Source organism: Teleopsis dalmanni, chromosome 1 (genome assembly GCF_002237135.1).
Source record: "Teleopsis dalmanni isolate 2A chromosome 1, ASM223713v2, whole genome shotgun sequence".
Classification (NCBI taxonomy): Eukaryota; Metazoa; Arthropoda; class Insecta; order Diptera; family Diopsidae; genus Teleopsis; species Teleopsis dalmanni.
The window spans coordinates 176,272,707-176,290,372 of record NC_051846.1 but is presented as its reverse complement, the minus strand read 5'-3'; the positions used below and the strand labels follow the sequence as shown (position 1 = coordinate 176,290,372).

Below are 17,666 nucleotides of genomic sequence, written 5' to 3'. Positions count from 1 at the left end.
AAAATGACGTCAAGCAACATCACCACCTCCGTTAGAATCGGGAAGAACTTCTCTTCCGAACCGTTTGATACCAAACGAGGTTTCAGAGAGGATAGCTTATTGTATGACTACTTTAACTTAATGTTGGAAACGATAACACGAGCAGCAGATTTAAACTGCATGGGCACAATATCTTACAAAAGTATGATGCCGCTTGCGTTTGATATTAATATCGTTGGCATGAATACCCGCACCGACAGTGAAGTATATTCTAACTTAGAAAAGCAAGCCAAACAAATTTGGTCTTTTGATAAATTTCCTGAGCGTCTTGGATTCCACTTCCCTGTTGACAATTATAAGTTCGAAGTTATGAAAGATTGATTATTTAGGAACCAGGTTACACACCAAAAATGATGTCAGTCTAAATATTATCTTCCCAAAAACCGTTTCTTCGAGATAAGTAGACAATTGTGAAAAATATCATTTTTTTGTTGGATATTTTGCCAGCTATACTAATGAAAGATAGAATCAATAAGCAAACATATACATAATAAACATCTTTAATCTTAATTAGTAGATTACACTTTTAATAAAGTTACAGCTCTTTGTAAGTCTTATACCCTATTGACACTGCAAAGGTTAATCATGAATCCAGAATTTATATTAACAATATTTTTAAAATAATTGTTATCTGAAATCAACGCCTTGGGCAAAATATGTAAATAATTTATTATAGAAACTAAATGGTATTGAAAACCAGGGCGCATGAGAAATTTTAGAAATAATGCCTAATTACGAACAAGTGCACAAAAGTAGAAAATCGAAAACGTACTTTGGCTTTAAAACAAGATATTTAATGGACAAGACCAAGAGCTATATTCACAGATCATCTGAGGAGATGAGTTGTAAAAAAATCTTAGTTTACTCCTTTTTTCTACCAGATAATATGGTTAATAATCGACCGGCGTTAGATTATTACATTCACAGTTTCTAGGTTGTCTTAAGCATAATCTACCATAATCTTCGGCAAACCTCTCTTTTTCTGTATTTTGTCTTCTCTCGGCATTCAATATACTTTTAACACACATTCTTGCTTAATAAATATTGGTTATGAGTGGTCTAGACCTTGTACTATATATTGAAGAACCAGTATAAGAAGCACATTTGGTAGTTGTACACCTATCTGCGCTTCAATTAATTTCATATTTTTATATAGTTACTTGTGTTATAACCGACGCCAGAATTTGTTTTGGCAATAAAACAATGTTTTTAGAATGTTATATACTACTGACCAGATAAAGATTGAAAAATTTTCGAAAACAGGTATTTGCTTACAATACAATATAATTGATAGACGTATTGGCATATATAGCAACAAAAAATGGAGATTTATAAATATAGATGAAACAATATCCCCCTCAAAAAGAAAATGATTAAAGCTTCTATTAATATCACAATAATGAGTTACTTGGGCTATGTAAATATTGTTAACATACACTGAATACTTTTGGTTATACATAAATTAGAACTGATTAAAATTGCCCTCAAAAAGTGATTTCGGACTTTAAAGTGCAAATCGTAAGGATCATCCAAATTAATAGTGTTGACACTGATTTACAAAAGATAAAAGTATACAATTGACACTGCGAAGTCTCGAGAAACATAAAAACGCATATTTCTGTTAGTAACTGTATCACAATCGATCGAAGAAAAGTGAGTTAATCATGTATAAATAATTATAAATCACAGTGGCTTAAACTGTTCGAGAATTACGTTGCTCGAGTTTTACTAATATCGATTTTAAATATTTAGATCAAACATTTCAAATGTCAGAAAATATTCAACTAGCTCGAAGATGTTTAAGCTGATTAAAAATATTCAAATAAGTACCACATGGTTTTCGGCGATTTAGGTAACATGTTATTTTCGACTAATATAATTATATAAAATTTGAATCATTGAACATATTCGAACATATTCGCTGTACTGGTGTACAAATATACGAACTGCGAATAATATTTAAAACACTATAGTAGATATATTCACCGTTTCTTTTATAAATAATATATGCAAATACTATTAGCTAACATTAAGTAAACATGTTAATTTTTTGCATTTATAATAGTTTATAATATTATATTTATTTATTCAAGCATAAAACTTATATTTTATAAAATAATCTAACATCTTGCTACATTTATGTGGAAGAGTTTATCATTCTGTACATATAATACAAATTGATGTGCTTCACATATATATAGAAGCCAGTATTTTTTATAGAAAATATTTCTTTATTTTAATTAGTAATTAAACATTTATTAAGCAAATAAAATAAATGGTGTTACATTATTACTGATTAAAAATTAACTTCGAATTTTTGCCACATAAACTTAATTTAAATAATCTGAATTTGTTGGCAATAGTAAAAAAAATGCACTGGTTATGTTTTTGAAAGAAGACCAATTTATATTAATATAACCCGTATAAACATGAATTTAATAACTAAAAATAATACTTAAATAAAAATTATTTCATTTTATGTCGAATTTTTCAGCTGCAATTTTTTTAAGCATATTTTTAACTTGATTATGTGCATTTACAATCGATTTAAAGAAATAATTTTCTTAAGAATTAAAAATGAGATTTATATTAACATTTATATTACATTAACCAAATTTAAAATAACTTAAAAATTAACTGAACAAATATTGGCAGAAGATTTTATTACAAATATACTTTAGTCATATTACGTATATTAGATTTGTAATTTATATACATTTATATAAAAATAAATTCCTTGCTTTATATTTTTTAATTTGAGTGGTTAGTTAAAGTAAATTAAAAATTAAAGTTTAAGTTCAGGACTTTGAACCGAAATTAAACCAAAAATAACAAGACTAAAATAAACGATATTTTAGATGGAGCGAAAAGCGGAACTGAACTGAAAAATATTCCTATTTAGTTGTTAAAACTAAATTCATTAATTCATTAAAGAAATTTAAAATTTTTATTTTTTCTATTATTCTTTAAATAAAATATTTGTGTTATAATAAAAGAACTTATTTGTAACACAGAATTTATAAAGACAATTTAATCGAAACTGAACAAAAAATGAATTTTTTCCCGAAACAAAAACCGTAACTAAACTGATAATTTTTTTATTAAATCAAATCGGAGCTAAAAAAAAATTCAGTTTCGAGCCCTGTTTAAAATGTATATTTTATAAAAATTTGAAGTCTAGACTTTTTAGTAGTGTAAAGAAAATAATTATAAACTAAAGAAATACATATAACAGTAGAATTAAAATTTATTTAATATAAAATTTATTTTTATTCTATATACTACCTTTTTAAAAATGGGTGACTTTACATCTCAAAAATTCTATTTTATTTCATTAATTTTAATTAAAAGGCAGTTTATGCTAAATCTAATATCTTATTTTTTTAGAAACTCAATATATATTTTATGCTTCAAATTATATAATAATATAAAAATATTTTCTTTTATTTTGTTTCTGATATAATAAGAAATTATGTTATTAATTTGAGCTTTATATTTGGCAAAAATATATTTGTTAAATATTTTATCTTTAAGTTAAGTTTCTATTAAAAATAATGGTATCAAAATTGCGATTAAAATTTTATATATTTATTTTTTAATTTAAAATGAATGTACAAATATTTTTCTTAAAAAGAATATTTTAAAAAGAAATACATTTATGTTGAAACTAATTTCATTTTAATACATAAAAATTGATGTTTTATCAGACAAATAAAAATATTTATGTGTAATGCTTTATTATAACAAGTACTTGAAATAAAAGATATATTAATTATATAATTTTAAACATTACTTAAATTGCAAAAAAAATCACAAATATTGAAACAAAAATAGAAATAAGTTTAAAAATCACATTTTGTTCAGTATATACTTCAAACCTATGTATATAAATATTGATGCAGATTCTTTGTGTGATTGGACATATGTAATTTAGACTAAAGCAGTTCGCATAAATTATACTAAAATGTAAAATTACCTAAATATTTTGCTTACATATTAATTTTAGTGTAGTATATGTCTGTTGGATTTGTTAAAACTTATGGACACATCAAGTTAAAAAACTCTTTTTTTACTTCCTCCAGGGAACAATCATTATCAATAGCTGGGTAATTCGATTTCTTCAAAATAGCCAAAAGAATATTTTATAAAATTTATAGACCATAAAGTTAATATATAAAACTTACATTTAAAATTGGATTTTGGCCACGAAGTGTTTGCCAATTTTCTAATATTGTTGCATATTTAAGATATTTTTCAAATTCTCTTAATGTTTCATATACATGACAAAGACCTAAGTAATCATATTCTAAACCCGAATATGAATGGCCAAACAGTCGTAAACCTAAAATAAAACAAATTTTAGTAATTTTTTCATTTTAATTTTACAATAACTTACTTATTTCAATGCTGCGTAAATACAAGTCTTCGGCTTCACGATATTTTTTCATTTGATAATTATAAAGCGAAGCGAGATGTCCTATTGAAAGTCCTACTTCATAATCATATTGGCCCAATAAATCCGTTTTAATTTTAATAGCTTTTTGATGCATACTTTCTGCTTCCTAAAATATATATGAAACGAATTTCAATTATAGTATATAATAAATATAATTTATACTTTTCATACCTGATATCGACTCATAGTTTGATAAAGACGTCCTAAATTACCATAGTGCTTTGCTGTTTGCACATTCATTTCTCCAAAAACTTCAAGTGATAATTGAAGCGCAAATTTGTGCAACTCTTCTGATTGTTGTAATAAACCATCTTCATCAATTCCTTCAGCCATTTTATCCAGTGCTATTTCTTCAAGTAATAATGCTTTCACGCGTTTGGCTGACGCTAACATAAGATGATCACTTGGTACCAGATCTTTCATAATATCTACAGCCTTTTCAACATGTTCACGTGAACAGGTGAAATTGCCTGTACTGTACTCATGCACATAATAGGCATAAGAAAGATCTTCATGTGCAATTGCAACGTGAAAGTTCCGACTACCAAAAATGAATCTCTTAATATCTAAAGCTGTTTTATATACTTTAACACTTTGATAAACTGAATCGACGTTTAATAGAAAAAATCCATAATCAAGTAAAGCATCTGCGTATTTTTGATGTTTCGAACCGAAAATTTTTCTAAAATTAACAAATTTGCAAATACATTTCATTTATTACATTATTTTAATAATAGAGCTGATCACTGTAAAACAACTTTTAAGCGTGTATTTGTGTATGAAATTGATATAGAGTTATTGTGTGATCTGTCAAGGAGTCAACTAAGTACTAGACATACTTTTAACTAGATTTTATTCTCTACAGAAAAACAAAGCAAGCTAATTTCTCAAGAAAAAATTATCTAGGCTTACAACAACAAGAAGATATCACATAAAAAACTCACATTGCCAACGATATTTTTTATAATTTATGTTCCATTTTTATTTTTCACATATATTTCACATTAAAACTGAATGTGAACCAGTTTAATGTTGAGTTTACCATGTTATAATCATTTCCCGTGTAAGTTGAAGGAAGAAACACAACGATTATAGGAGCAATTATCAGCAATACAAACGAACACTTACCACTATCTGCAATCTCACAAGTTGATACGTAACATGTACACCAACAACAACAGCAAGGTAGAACTATACAGTCACTCAGGCCAATTACTCTATTTACGTATCCTCAACTACAGGGAGTCTAATGTCGTTTATTCTCTTTTTAATTGTGTTAGACTACGTCCTTACTAAAGCTATTGACCAGTCACAACGGGTTATACGCTGAGGGATTCCAAGCCACCTCAAGGATTTAAAATATGCTGACGACATTTGCCTTCACTCAACACGATAGAACGTTATGCAAGATAAACTCAACGACTTAGTTCCCGAATAGCGGAAAGTTGGTCTTACAGTGAACACGGCAAAGACGAAAGCAATGAAAATAAATAATTCTGAACCTACCGGCAAATTTAACCTGGACGATATAGAAATCGACAACGTAAACACCTTCACATATTTAGGTAGCTGCAGTCGACATCCAAAACCGAATTAACAAGGCATGTTCCGCCTTTTCGTTGCTGAATAAAGTAAGTATGGAGCTCTTCAATACTTTCCCGGCATACCAAGCTGCGGTTATTCAACAGTAACAGTGTTAATGTCAAAAGCGTTCTGCTCTACGGCTGTAAAAGCTGGCTCAATACCAACAACATGGTTCATAAACTTCAAACCTTTATAAACAAATAACTCAGAAGGATTTTGTAAATTTGGTGGCCCGCATTATTAGAAATTTTGAACTCTGGACAACATGCCGCCAACTTCTTATCGCAAATGAAATCAAAAAGCGTAAATGGCAATGGATCGGGCACACATTAAGGAAGTCACCAAACAAAATCTGCAAAAAAGCGTTGACGTGGAATCCTCAAGGAAGCAAAAAACCTGGTAGGCCCAAGCAAACATGGAAACGAACACTAAAGAAAGAAATTCAAGCAAGCGTAAAAAGTTTTGGAGAAATTAAAACCTGGGAACGCAATAAAATGAAGAAGAAGTACTACAGATCTATTCCTTATGCTATTATTGTTCTAACCCGAAAAGCTTTGTAGAGCAGAAAATATGGACTACAGCACGTTGGTTAAATTTTCCACAGCTTCTACTACTAACGTAAGAAGATTGTAGAACTTTGACAGAGGATAGACTCACTCCCTCTGTATACTGCCCAGCCATCCTTTCTTTCTTTAATTATTACTTTGTTTTCTCGTAACAAGCTCTATTTCAAATGAAGTAAAAATGCTTTTATCCTCAAGTCCACTCATCCTCAAGTCTTTAGCGTCCTCATGACTGACAGAACCCCCCAACTGATCACAAAATCAACATATAATGAATTTAAAATTAACATTAGATATATCACTAAATATTGTATTGAAATTATTACTGTTATTATTATTTTCGGCATGAATATCACTTGGAATGTTGTAATGTAAAATGTATAACGTTGATCTGGGAAACAACCTGACATAAACTACAATGTGACAAGCTGATGTGAATGTTTTGTTTACTGAGTTTTTCTGAACACAATAAACCTGTTGTATAAACATATAGTATATTAATAATAAAATAAAATTTTCGTTTTGAAGATGTGTTCAATAAACACAGTTCATTTCACTTAATGCAAAACACCTTCATAATCACAAAGAAAATAATAAATAGTTTTCAATCAACAGGGCTTTGTTATAAAGCAAAAATTCATTATTACTATTTTTTTAAATAAGAGATAAAATAACACTTAAGATACTAAAGTTTACTAATGATTTTTAAGCATGCAAAAACATTTCCGATTATAATTAATATATAAATATCTTAAAACTTATTTTTATGCAAATTAATCTGGAACTTAACATATTTAATTTTTCGTTGAGTAAACAAATAAACTGAAAAGCTTTTAGATTACATGTAATTGAAATTCTTTGTGTTCGGCCTTAATATCTAAATTGTTATATATCAATTGTGTTGTAAAGAATGTAATAAAAATATTGCACAAAAGATAAACTGCAGAAATTTTAGTTTAAAGTAATAATATTAAAATTGTTTACTTACCCTGCTCGATGAGTTGCTTGTGATATTAACATATTTGCACGGTGAAAGTCCCGCTTAACTACACACGCTTTGGCTGCTTGACGCAAAACATCGATAGCGATTCTATATATTAGTACAGAATATATTTTGTAAATAAATATTGTAATTAAATAAAATATTTTACAAACCTTTCAGGTGTATTTTCTTCTAAATGACGCATAGCTACTACACTCCACATGTGGCTATCATCATATTCACTACGTGCAAAGTACATTGCAGAAAACTGCGTATACGTGTTAGCCAGTAATGAATTTGGTATACTTTCAATTTTAATTTCTTTCAATAAGTCAACTATTTCGGCATATGTGCGTCTGGCTGATTTAAAGTTGAACAAAGCAGCTTCGGAATGTAAAAGTCTAAAAAGCAAAAAAATAGTTAATAAATAAATAATAATTTATATTATATTAGATTTATTACAATATATTTACATACCTTTGTAAGCAGTCTAACCGTAAAACACGCATCTCGTTATCCATTTCTTTAATGTCTCTTAGTCTAGCTGCAACACTTTGTAATACTTGAATACTTTCTGCTTGCCAACCAGCTTCAGATAAAAACGATCCTAAACGCAAACCAAAATCTATTGCCTCAATTCCGAAATGAGTTTCACTTAAATTCCAGGCCTCTAAATCATCAGCCTGTTCAATAATATTAGGAACATCATCCGTTGAATTATCGCACTCTTGAGCAGTATCGACTTTAGTGCAATTATTTTCTATAGATACATTCGATGTTATAGTATCTTCTGTATTTCTTGAGTATTTAGTTTTTCTTTGATAATGTGTCCTGTAGTTTCTTTGAAGATTATCTGCAAGTAATTTGTTGCTACTCATTAGAGCAGAAAGGCAATGAAAAAGTTTTTGACGCGCCGGATCAAATCTTAAGACGCGTTCAAATATATTTAAATCCGAAAGTTGTTCCAATAACATATCTTTAACCTCCTCTCGATCAGCCATCTAAAATTAGAAGAATTATTAAAATTTCAACAATATAATTTAAATTAATTAAAAGATAATAAATTAATTATACAATTATTTTTAAATAAACAATTGCATATGTAACAATACAACTGATATAGGCAACTTACAACGGAGGTTTTGTTTACTAGTAACTGCGCTGACGTTTAATTTTTATCAACGAGGCAGCCCATAAGTGATTGGAATAGGTCAATGACATTGCAGAATACAACTACAACAACTTTATTCTTGTCTTTTTACTCTATCGGTCCACGCAAGCAAACTCAATTTGCAAATTATATGAACTTGCGAGTATAGAGCAATTTGTAAAAGCAAAAAATAGGATAAATAAAATTGGTTGGATGCCACACATTAATTACTTACTTTACGATCTATTTTTGTATTTTGCTAGTTGAAGTTTTGCATCATTTTCAATATAATAATAAACTTAAGAGATTTGAATTTACCAATTTTTAAAACCTTTATATATTGATAGTATATAATTGGTGTGCTTGGACTATACACAAAAAACATAGATCGAAAATGAAGAACTAAGAACAAAAACCAAAAAACTAAAGGCAATAATGCATAAAGATGGGATCAATGCACGCGTCTCTAATAGGTTCTTCAGGTTATTATCAACCTGTAATCAACAGTAGCAAATTCATGAAACTAATAACAATGATCTATAAAGATGGGTGGTCTATGGATTAATATCAACATAAATCTAGCTGCAGTGATCCCCGTTACTTTGAATTCAGACTATTACATCAATAACGGAATAATCATCTTTGGAAGTCTGGCAAGTTTAAATATAATTTCATACAAATCAAATTTGTGTAAAATATGGATTGTTTTAATTTTTTTATTTTTGGTAGTCAAGGAATGTTTATTGTCCTAAAGTTAACACGTAGATACAAACCATATGGAGTGACTTAAACAGCATTAATATATAGTATACACATATATGTGAAAGATTCAAATACCAGATAAATATAAAAAAAAAATTTATATATTTATATAATATATATTTAAATGTTATAATACATTTAGAATGTTCTAAATCATATTTCTCTATTTAAATATATTTAAATATGTATCTCTATTTAACTTAAAATACGGAATCCATCAAAACAAATAGTTAAGTATTTTATAAAAATCTCTTTATTGTGTTAACAGACTTTTCTGAGAACTTAAAGCAAATATTTATTTATTTACTTAGACGAATGCGTAAATATACGATTTATATCATATAAAGCCGTCAAATATTTTTGAAGTAGAATAATTTTATACGTAGAGTCAAAATCAAATACAATAAAAACAAATTGAAATTGATGTCGTTGGCGGAATATTAATGAAAACAAAAATATGGCCTGAGGTGCGTATTAATAGACAGTTGATTATGAAGGCCTTGATCATTCCAATTACAATAAGCATTATAGTTAAGCCGGTTCATAAGCAGATACTAACTCTTTCATAGCTTTAAAACCATTCTAGGAATATAGACAGAAAGATTATAGACAACACAATAAACATTTGATTTAAAATTCTCTATGTCTATTCTCTATCTGTAGTCCATGTTGAGAATTTATTAAACACAATCTTGATGAAACATTCATAAAAGAAAACATTGTATGTAGTTGCAAATAATACAACCATAAAATTTCATTTAGATGAACCTAAAACCCAACTTCTTTAGAATGTTCTTTGTAACTACACTTGTTTTTGGTTTTACTGTGATGAATCATTTTAGGCACCTGCTCATTTAATCTTTTTGCGATCTTTATTTCCTGTTGCTAACATCTTGACAATGCACATTTTTCTTATCTCATCGGTTATTTTTGTAGCCTTAGATAAGACCTTTTAATAAAAAAGATATTGTGCAGTTTTATTCATGCTTTGATTACCTTCAGTATTTTTATATTTGGGCAATATACATTGTTTTTGACACGTGACAGCCAAATATACTACACAATGTAACCAATTCGCGTATTATCATCTATAAATTGTAAGCGTTTTTGTTTGTAATAGCAAAATTATTCTATAAAATTTCTCGACATACTTATTGAAAGTGTAAACAAATTACTAAAGATCGATTATGATAGTTAGACAGACAACATAAACAGAATAATAAATTATTATTTTTTTTGGTAAGAAACACAAACATAAACTTTGAAAATAAAAATTAATACACAGATTGAAACTAGAAAGTATCTACATTATTAAAGCTATGGAGACTGATGTCGTTAATGTCATGCTACATCTTCTACCATAGATCACTATATTGAGAATACTGTTTGCGTCAGATTAGGCTCAAAGTAACAGATTGCTTGGCAGAATATACATACGGACATAGTCGTATTCTTGAAACAGTTCCAGACTATTAGTACAGAATAGTATTAGACTATATAATCTAACATTTAGATTTTAAAAACTAATTTAAGGAAATATTTCAATCAAGAAAGGCATGGAAGACATTTATTGACATTTATTGAAATTTATTGAAATTTCATCAACTGCGAAGTACTAAATTAGTGTTTTATTATTAAATCGAATCTAGTCAGAGAATACAGTGCCGAAATCAGCAGGATAAATCAATTCGCTTATATCAATCTCATATGTGTTTACGGATATAAGAGGATTGGAAATCGTTTAAAAGAACACTTACATACACTTTGTGCAGTTAGCACATAAAAAAGAAACTCACAAAATCTGTACATCCGCTCGACCTGGTGTATAAGAGGATTTATTCTTGGGAACTTAATCATGCACTATAATAATGCTTATTCCACATCATACACGTCACAGAAGTATAGGAATCGATGCAGAGACACCGTTTTTCCTTTAAACTTTCGTTATTCAAACTTTAGAAATTTGGACGAATAGAACAAGAAACAATTACGTATTTTCTCTGTAGTTTCCCAACTTTCACTAACAAAACGAATAGGTTTCTACGAAAATGCTTTCGCACAGTTTTCACCGGTAATTCTCCAGTGAAAAGAATGTTAAATGACGTACACACAGTAGGATTGATTTAATGTTATTTTTTTTTGTCGATAGTGACGCGTCTAATGACGAATTTAAAAGTTAGAAGGGTTCGTATAGAAATAAAAATATAAAAAATTTTAGTTTTTAGAAATCAACCACTTGTATTTGATTAACTAACAGCATAGAACTAAGTAGCTTATCATAAGGGTTACACTTTGAACCCTTATGATAAGCTATTCATACCTGTCTTCAAGGTAGATTGGGTCAGTAACATCTAACATCTTACTCAGCATACAAACTTAATGCCAATTTTAACTTTTTACTTTCATTACCACAGTTATCATGATAAATTGTGAGTACTTTCTTTTTAGGGGCCACCACTGGTTTGAACACCAACATAAATTATCCATTAATTTTCTATTTTGCAAATTAGGTACTGTCAAATAAAATTAAAATTGATGATAAGGAAAATTAGTACGAGTGCCAAAGTATTATACTTACTACAATATTTATATTGTATTTATAATTTGTCCGTAAGATTATCAATATAAATATTGAGCTAGATTAGGTTAGATTGCAGTGGCGGCCTTGCACACCAATAGTATTGATTTAGTGGATAACATTTATAATGATAATTATTTATAATGATTCTATGATAAGGGACATCAGTGTTATGTTCACTGATGTGAATAAAAATAAATAATATAAAAAACTTATGATAATGAAATGAAACACATTTTTGTAAGTAATTATAGATAAAGGAATAGATAGTTCAATCGAGTTTTGATATATATATAAAGAGTGTTTATATGCTTCGAACTCGGTTAATTTAGTTATTATTATTTTACCATAAACATATTTTTTAAAAAAATGTTATTAACATTATGCATTTAAACAAAAAAAAAGAATTATATCATTTCTATATCTATTAATTAGTCTTCTACATTAAATGATACCATATAATTAAACAACATTATAGTAATTAACTTTATTATTTTAAAATAAATAAACTTTTTGTATAAAGTTACCTAGTTTTAATCAATTAATTACAATGTTATTGCTTTATAATTAAAAATAATTGAAAATCAAATTAAAATTGTCATTGGTAAATGAGTTAACTTTTCAATATAATCAGTTTAGTATAAAAAAATATAATGTATTTTTAAATCATTTTTTTAATCAATTTATAAAGGGAGATTGAAGCCGATAAATAAAATAAAATTAGAAAAAGTTTTATTTATGCAATTCAAAATGAATTTACCATAACATTGTAATTAAATAAAAAAATTAATTAGGAAATATTTAATATTTAAAAATATAGAAGATATATGTAGGAGATTTAGCATTATATAGTAAAAATAAAAATTAAATAGAACTAAATAATCTGCATACATATATTTATATTTAATCATATTAAATTTATAGACTAAAAATAGAATTTTTGCATATTCATAAATGCAAATAAATTTTTATATAAAATAATATAAGGGATTAAACAGTAAAATGCAAAATAAATAAAATACTTGAATGTAATGTATATTCTGGTTTGATATAAAGAATTTGTTTTTCAAAGGCATCTAAAATACTTATGTTAAAAAGTTTTTACTTTAATTTGAAATTTCCTTATCTCTTCATAAAAATATATATATAAATAGAAACATAAAAATTCATATATAAATATGAATGTTTACTTTATAGTTTATTACTAAAAAAGATATCATATATACATTTTATAAGAGTATCTTACATTATTGACATATCTTTTCATATTCAACTGTTTAAACAAATTATGTATGTATTTTCACATATACATACTTATACATATATTGTAAATTCGTTATAACGTTCAGTTTTTAGCAGCAAGAGATGTATTAAAGCGGTACAAAGTAAGATGTGATGAACTGAGAGCTCAATATTAAGAATTACTACTTAATTATATTGAAAGAAAGAGCACATATTTAGGTTGTAAGATCTATTCTATAATTCACATCAAATTATTTTAAAAACCAGAAAATATTAAACCCTTTCAAAAGAGTCTTGTGGGATTATGGTACTCCATGAATTGAAAATATTTATTAACATTAAAGGTGCCACTTTTTAAAAAAGCTCTCATTATTATTGTAGCCTAAACAGGCAAGAAAAAACCGGAATAACATGGATGATAAGACAAACATACGGGTTGAATGGGACACAAGAAGAGATTGATAGATAGATAAAGATATGAGAAATTAGAATGTAAGTGGGATGGTTTTGAACCTAGGTCAGACCGTGTATACAGTCGAACTGTTAAACAAATAAATATTATTTAAAATAGATCAATAGATCTGTTAAAACAAATGGATGTCATGTTGAAAATATGAATGTCAAGTTGAACAGATGGAGTGAAGATACAGTTTGAAAATACGTTAAGCACAAAAGTGTTTAAATGTGACAAGTAACTGTTTAGCAAACATGTGGCTATATCCTAACCTAAGTTAGTTCAGTACATGACAATAAACTGTTTGACATTTGACTACATCCTAACTTAAGTTGAGTCAATAGAATTTTGCAGCATGTGGAAATTGTCTTGCAGTATAGGAGTTTTTTCCGCCACAAGCTTAATCGTTAAGAAGATACAATCTTAGTATAAATGGCAGATAGCCCTTGTCAATATTCGACCTCACTGATATTGTTTTTGTTACGATAATAGTTTAGTCTATTGCTGCTAAATTATAACAACAATATTGGAATGAACTGACAATTCAATGATATTTATTTGTTAAAATTTTATGTTTTAAATTATTAGTAGACCGAACATTACAACTTTACTCAATATTTCAATTTTGTCAGATTTTTCAGAAAATATACATTTAATTCAATATCTTTAAATACCAAAAGTTTAAATACCAGTCGCCCAATTGTCCAACTGAAGTTCCGTCAATTTATTCATTTGTGTTTGCGTCCAGACCCAATTATCAGACTGGAGTTCTGTCATCTTCACTAAGGCCCATATCAACCTTAGTGGTTATAAACCCATGCACTCAGTACATCGCCACTAGCAAAACCCGAACCCGAGTGATTTTTGGTTACTCGTTATATTTTCAACAGCAAAAGGGCAAAAATAATATAAATAAAAGATGGCATACCTACACCCATGATATGGAGAAATGGATATGGGCCCATGAGGGTGACAGAACTTTAGTCTGACAATTGGGCAATTGGAGGTCTGGACACCAACACAAATGGAAAAATTGATATTATGAATGAGACGTTGAAACTAACTGAATGCTGTTATCTCTGTTATTTCTGTCAATATCTTCATGATAAATCATTATAAAAGAATTGACCCATATAACCCACAAAACTAGTAATGCTACTATAGCTTAGTGAAAAATAATTTAGCGAGTCTGATCTGTACCGCTCTAAATTTATGAATGAAATACTAAAATCAACTCAGTGATATTATCTCTGCTATGACAAGTGTCAATAATGTTTTCATGACACAATGAAAAAATACGAGAGATATAATCCAGAGTTTAGTGAAAAATAATTTTACGACTTTATTTTGTACCATTCTGTGGTGTATATAAAAATTTGAAATTATGAATGAGAGTTTAAAACCAAGTCATGGTTATCAACTGCGTTACGAGTGAAAGGATCGACGAACATAACATCAAGAGAGGTTTGTAGGAAAACTTGTAATTTCACAATATTTTAGTAAAAAGTAATATACATTAAGACTGAAAAGTTTTCGGAAATTCTCATTTAAAATTCGCGCGCTGTATATTTTTCGATATTTTAAGTTTATGTAGTTTGGCAGCACTGTCCTTAATTACTATGCCAAAAATGAGCTCGATCTGTCAGACAGTTCGTTTACGGCAGCTGTTGAAACCAGTTCACCTCAGTAGTGCGTTGCGAAATGTCTTCGACGGTCGTACGACCGTCCTGGAAGGCTTTGTACCACTCATAAACTTGAGTTTTCGATAAAACTGATTCCCCATAAGCCTTTTGTAGCATTCGCAACGATTCTGCACACGAAATTTCGTTCGAAACACAAAATTTGATGCAAACTCTTTGTTCAATATTTTTTTCCATTGTTTTTTTCGCAACGCCCTACTGAGGTGAACTGGTTTCAACAGCTGCCGTAAACGAACTGTCTGACAGATCGCGCTCATTTTTGGCATAGTAATTAAGGACAGTGCTGCCAAACTACATAAACTTAAAATATCGAAAAATATACAGCGCGCGAATTTTAAATGAGAATTTCCGAAAACTTTTCGGTCTTAATGTACATTTTACTACTGTGATCTGCTTTATTCTGCTTTTTATATGAAAGGTAAAAAATATATAAATAAAACTTGAAAAACAACTTTTTTAGGCAGCACAGTCCATCTCCAGACAATCAATTGGTATGAGTCAGGGGGACACTACGAAGACGTAAACTCAAATCTGTCTTTACGTCATACCTACACTTTTGACACAACTGTATAGCTCACATTCTAGTCATATGGTTCACTTTATCAGGCGGAAGAACTCTGAATGTGGGTAAGTATTAAGAATTATTGAATATATATTATTTCATATATTTCTATGTTTTCTTAAGCATTTAAGATAATAATGATAATAGAAAATATTTTCTAAAAGTCACATAAACTGTAGTCTATTTACGAATTTTAATTTGAGTAGTCAACTTGTGATTTACGCTGTTTTTGAATTATTCAATCACGACTTTACAAATATCATAAATTTTCCATAATTATAGTTTTTAATTTAACGGAATATGAGAAATTGTAATACTAAAATCCTATAAATAATCAAATTTGGTTATCCAGTTGGCTCCATAAACAAGGATTAATAGCAATATGAAATAACTGGAAGTATACGGCGCTTTAAAAACCCGTTAAGATCGATAAAAAGATTCGATTTTTAAGTTGATTATTTAAATATACAATTTATAATTGTATAGCAAAATGGCTCAGAATAAACATGCTGTGTTATTTTGTTTGTTTTTTATTACTAGTTTGTTTGGAGTGCAATTTTTTAATCTTATTTTGCCAGCTGATTGTGACATCAACAAGAAAACAAACAACAAACCACTACACGCACATTTACGTATGTGAAATACGTACCATGACAGGTGCTGCTAGTAATATACAATATTTCAACAAGAAATTTTATATTATACAATTAAATTTTTTTTAAAATGCATATATTTCTTTTCTTTATATTATTTAATATAATCACTTGATAGGATTTTTTTTTATTATAAAGCACGCAAATATTATGTGTGAATTATTACACACTGATACATGATTTGGACAACGTATAGGTAGTGCAATAAATATTGTTCATACTAAATTTTTGGTCTTCTTTGAAATGTTTGAATTTGTTTAATCACAAACTTGTATTAGGAAAACAAGATTTAATGTGGATATATGTATACACATATAGTCACATTTTTTTTTTTTTTTTGTGTGTAACAGCACTGTTGATTTCATTTTCTTTTGCTAAAACGTGTAGACTCTTTCTTATCTTAATGGTGTCCGTGTAGAGTTTTGCAACTTTTCCTTATTGTATGATATTATAATTTCGCTTTCATTTATTTTAAAATATTTTCACTTTTTTTAAATTTATATTTATTGAATACTCACTCGCACATAAATATCGATAAGTACTTCTGGTGGCAGGTAACGTAATTTTTGTACACTATCTAACATTGTAACTGTATAATTGAGATTTGCAACGTATTTATTTATGCACTGCTCATAAAGAGTTTCAGGAGTTTTCGTATAATTTATGCTTGCCATTTCTACAATATATATTTGTGCTAAAAGCACTTTTAAAGTTAGATGTAACACTTGCAACTAAATTATTTGATTTTAACTATTTTAAATCCAACGACACTGACACCTAAACCTCACATAACGACGTCTAATTTTTAACTAAAGTATAACATTATTTTTGTTAAACTTGTGTAGACTTAAATGTCATCATATTAAGATAGAATGAATAAAACATATGTTGGTATTTTGACAGTTTAACATTAGAGTTACCATGAGCATCTCTATATTTAT

General features: G+C 28.1%; 1 protein-coding gene across 1 annotated transcript; it reads right to left on the bottom strand.

Moving 5' to 3' along the window:
* Positions 1 to 3,876: 3,876 nt before the first annotated feature.
* LOC119670361 (amyloid protein-binding protein 2) lies at positions 3,877 to 17,552 on the bottom strand. The gene is made up of 8 exons (XM_038080598.1): positions 17,244 to 17,552; positions 8,102 to 8,625; positions 7,798 to 8,025; positions 7,631 to 7,732; positions 4,667 to 5,177; positions 4,436 to 4,601; positions 4,224 to 4,381; positions 3,877 to 4,157 (listed from the first exon to the last, which is right to left on the bottom strand). Exons 1-8 carry the CDS (start codon positions 17,397 to 17,399, stop codon positions 4,077 to 4,079), a joined length of 1,926 nt encoding a protein of 641 aa, XP_037936526.1. The 5' UTR covers positions 17,400 to 17,552; the 3' UTR covers positions 3,877 to 4,076.
* Between the last annotated feature and the right edge of the window lie 114 nt (positions 17,553 to 17,666).

Bases quoted from the DNA above. Each gene is read 5' to 3' on its own strand.
- LOC119670361 (XM_038080598.1), bottom strand. From the start codon at position 17,399: ATGGCAAGCATAAATTATACGAAAACTCCTGAAACTCTTTATGAGCAG. The intron at 7,733-7,797 runs GTTTGTAAAATA...ACTAATATATAG, and splicing joins GAAGAAAATACACCTGAAAG to AATCGCTATCGATGTTTTGC. The intron at 4,158-4,223 runs GTAAGTTTTATA...GCTATTTTGAAG, and splicing joins GCCAAAATCCAATTTTAAAT to AAATCGAATTACCCAGCTAT.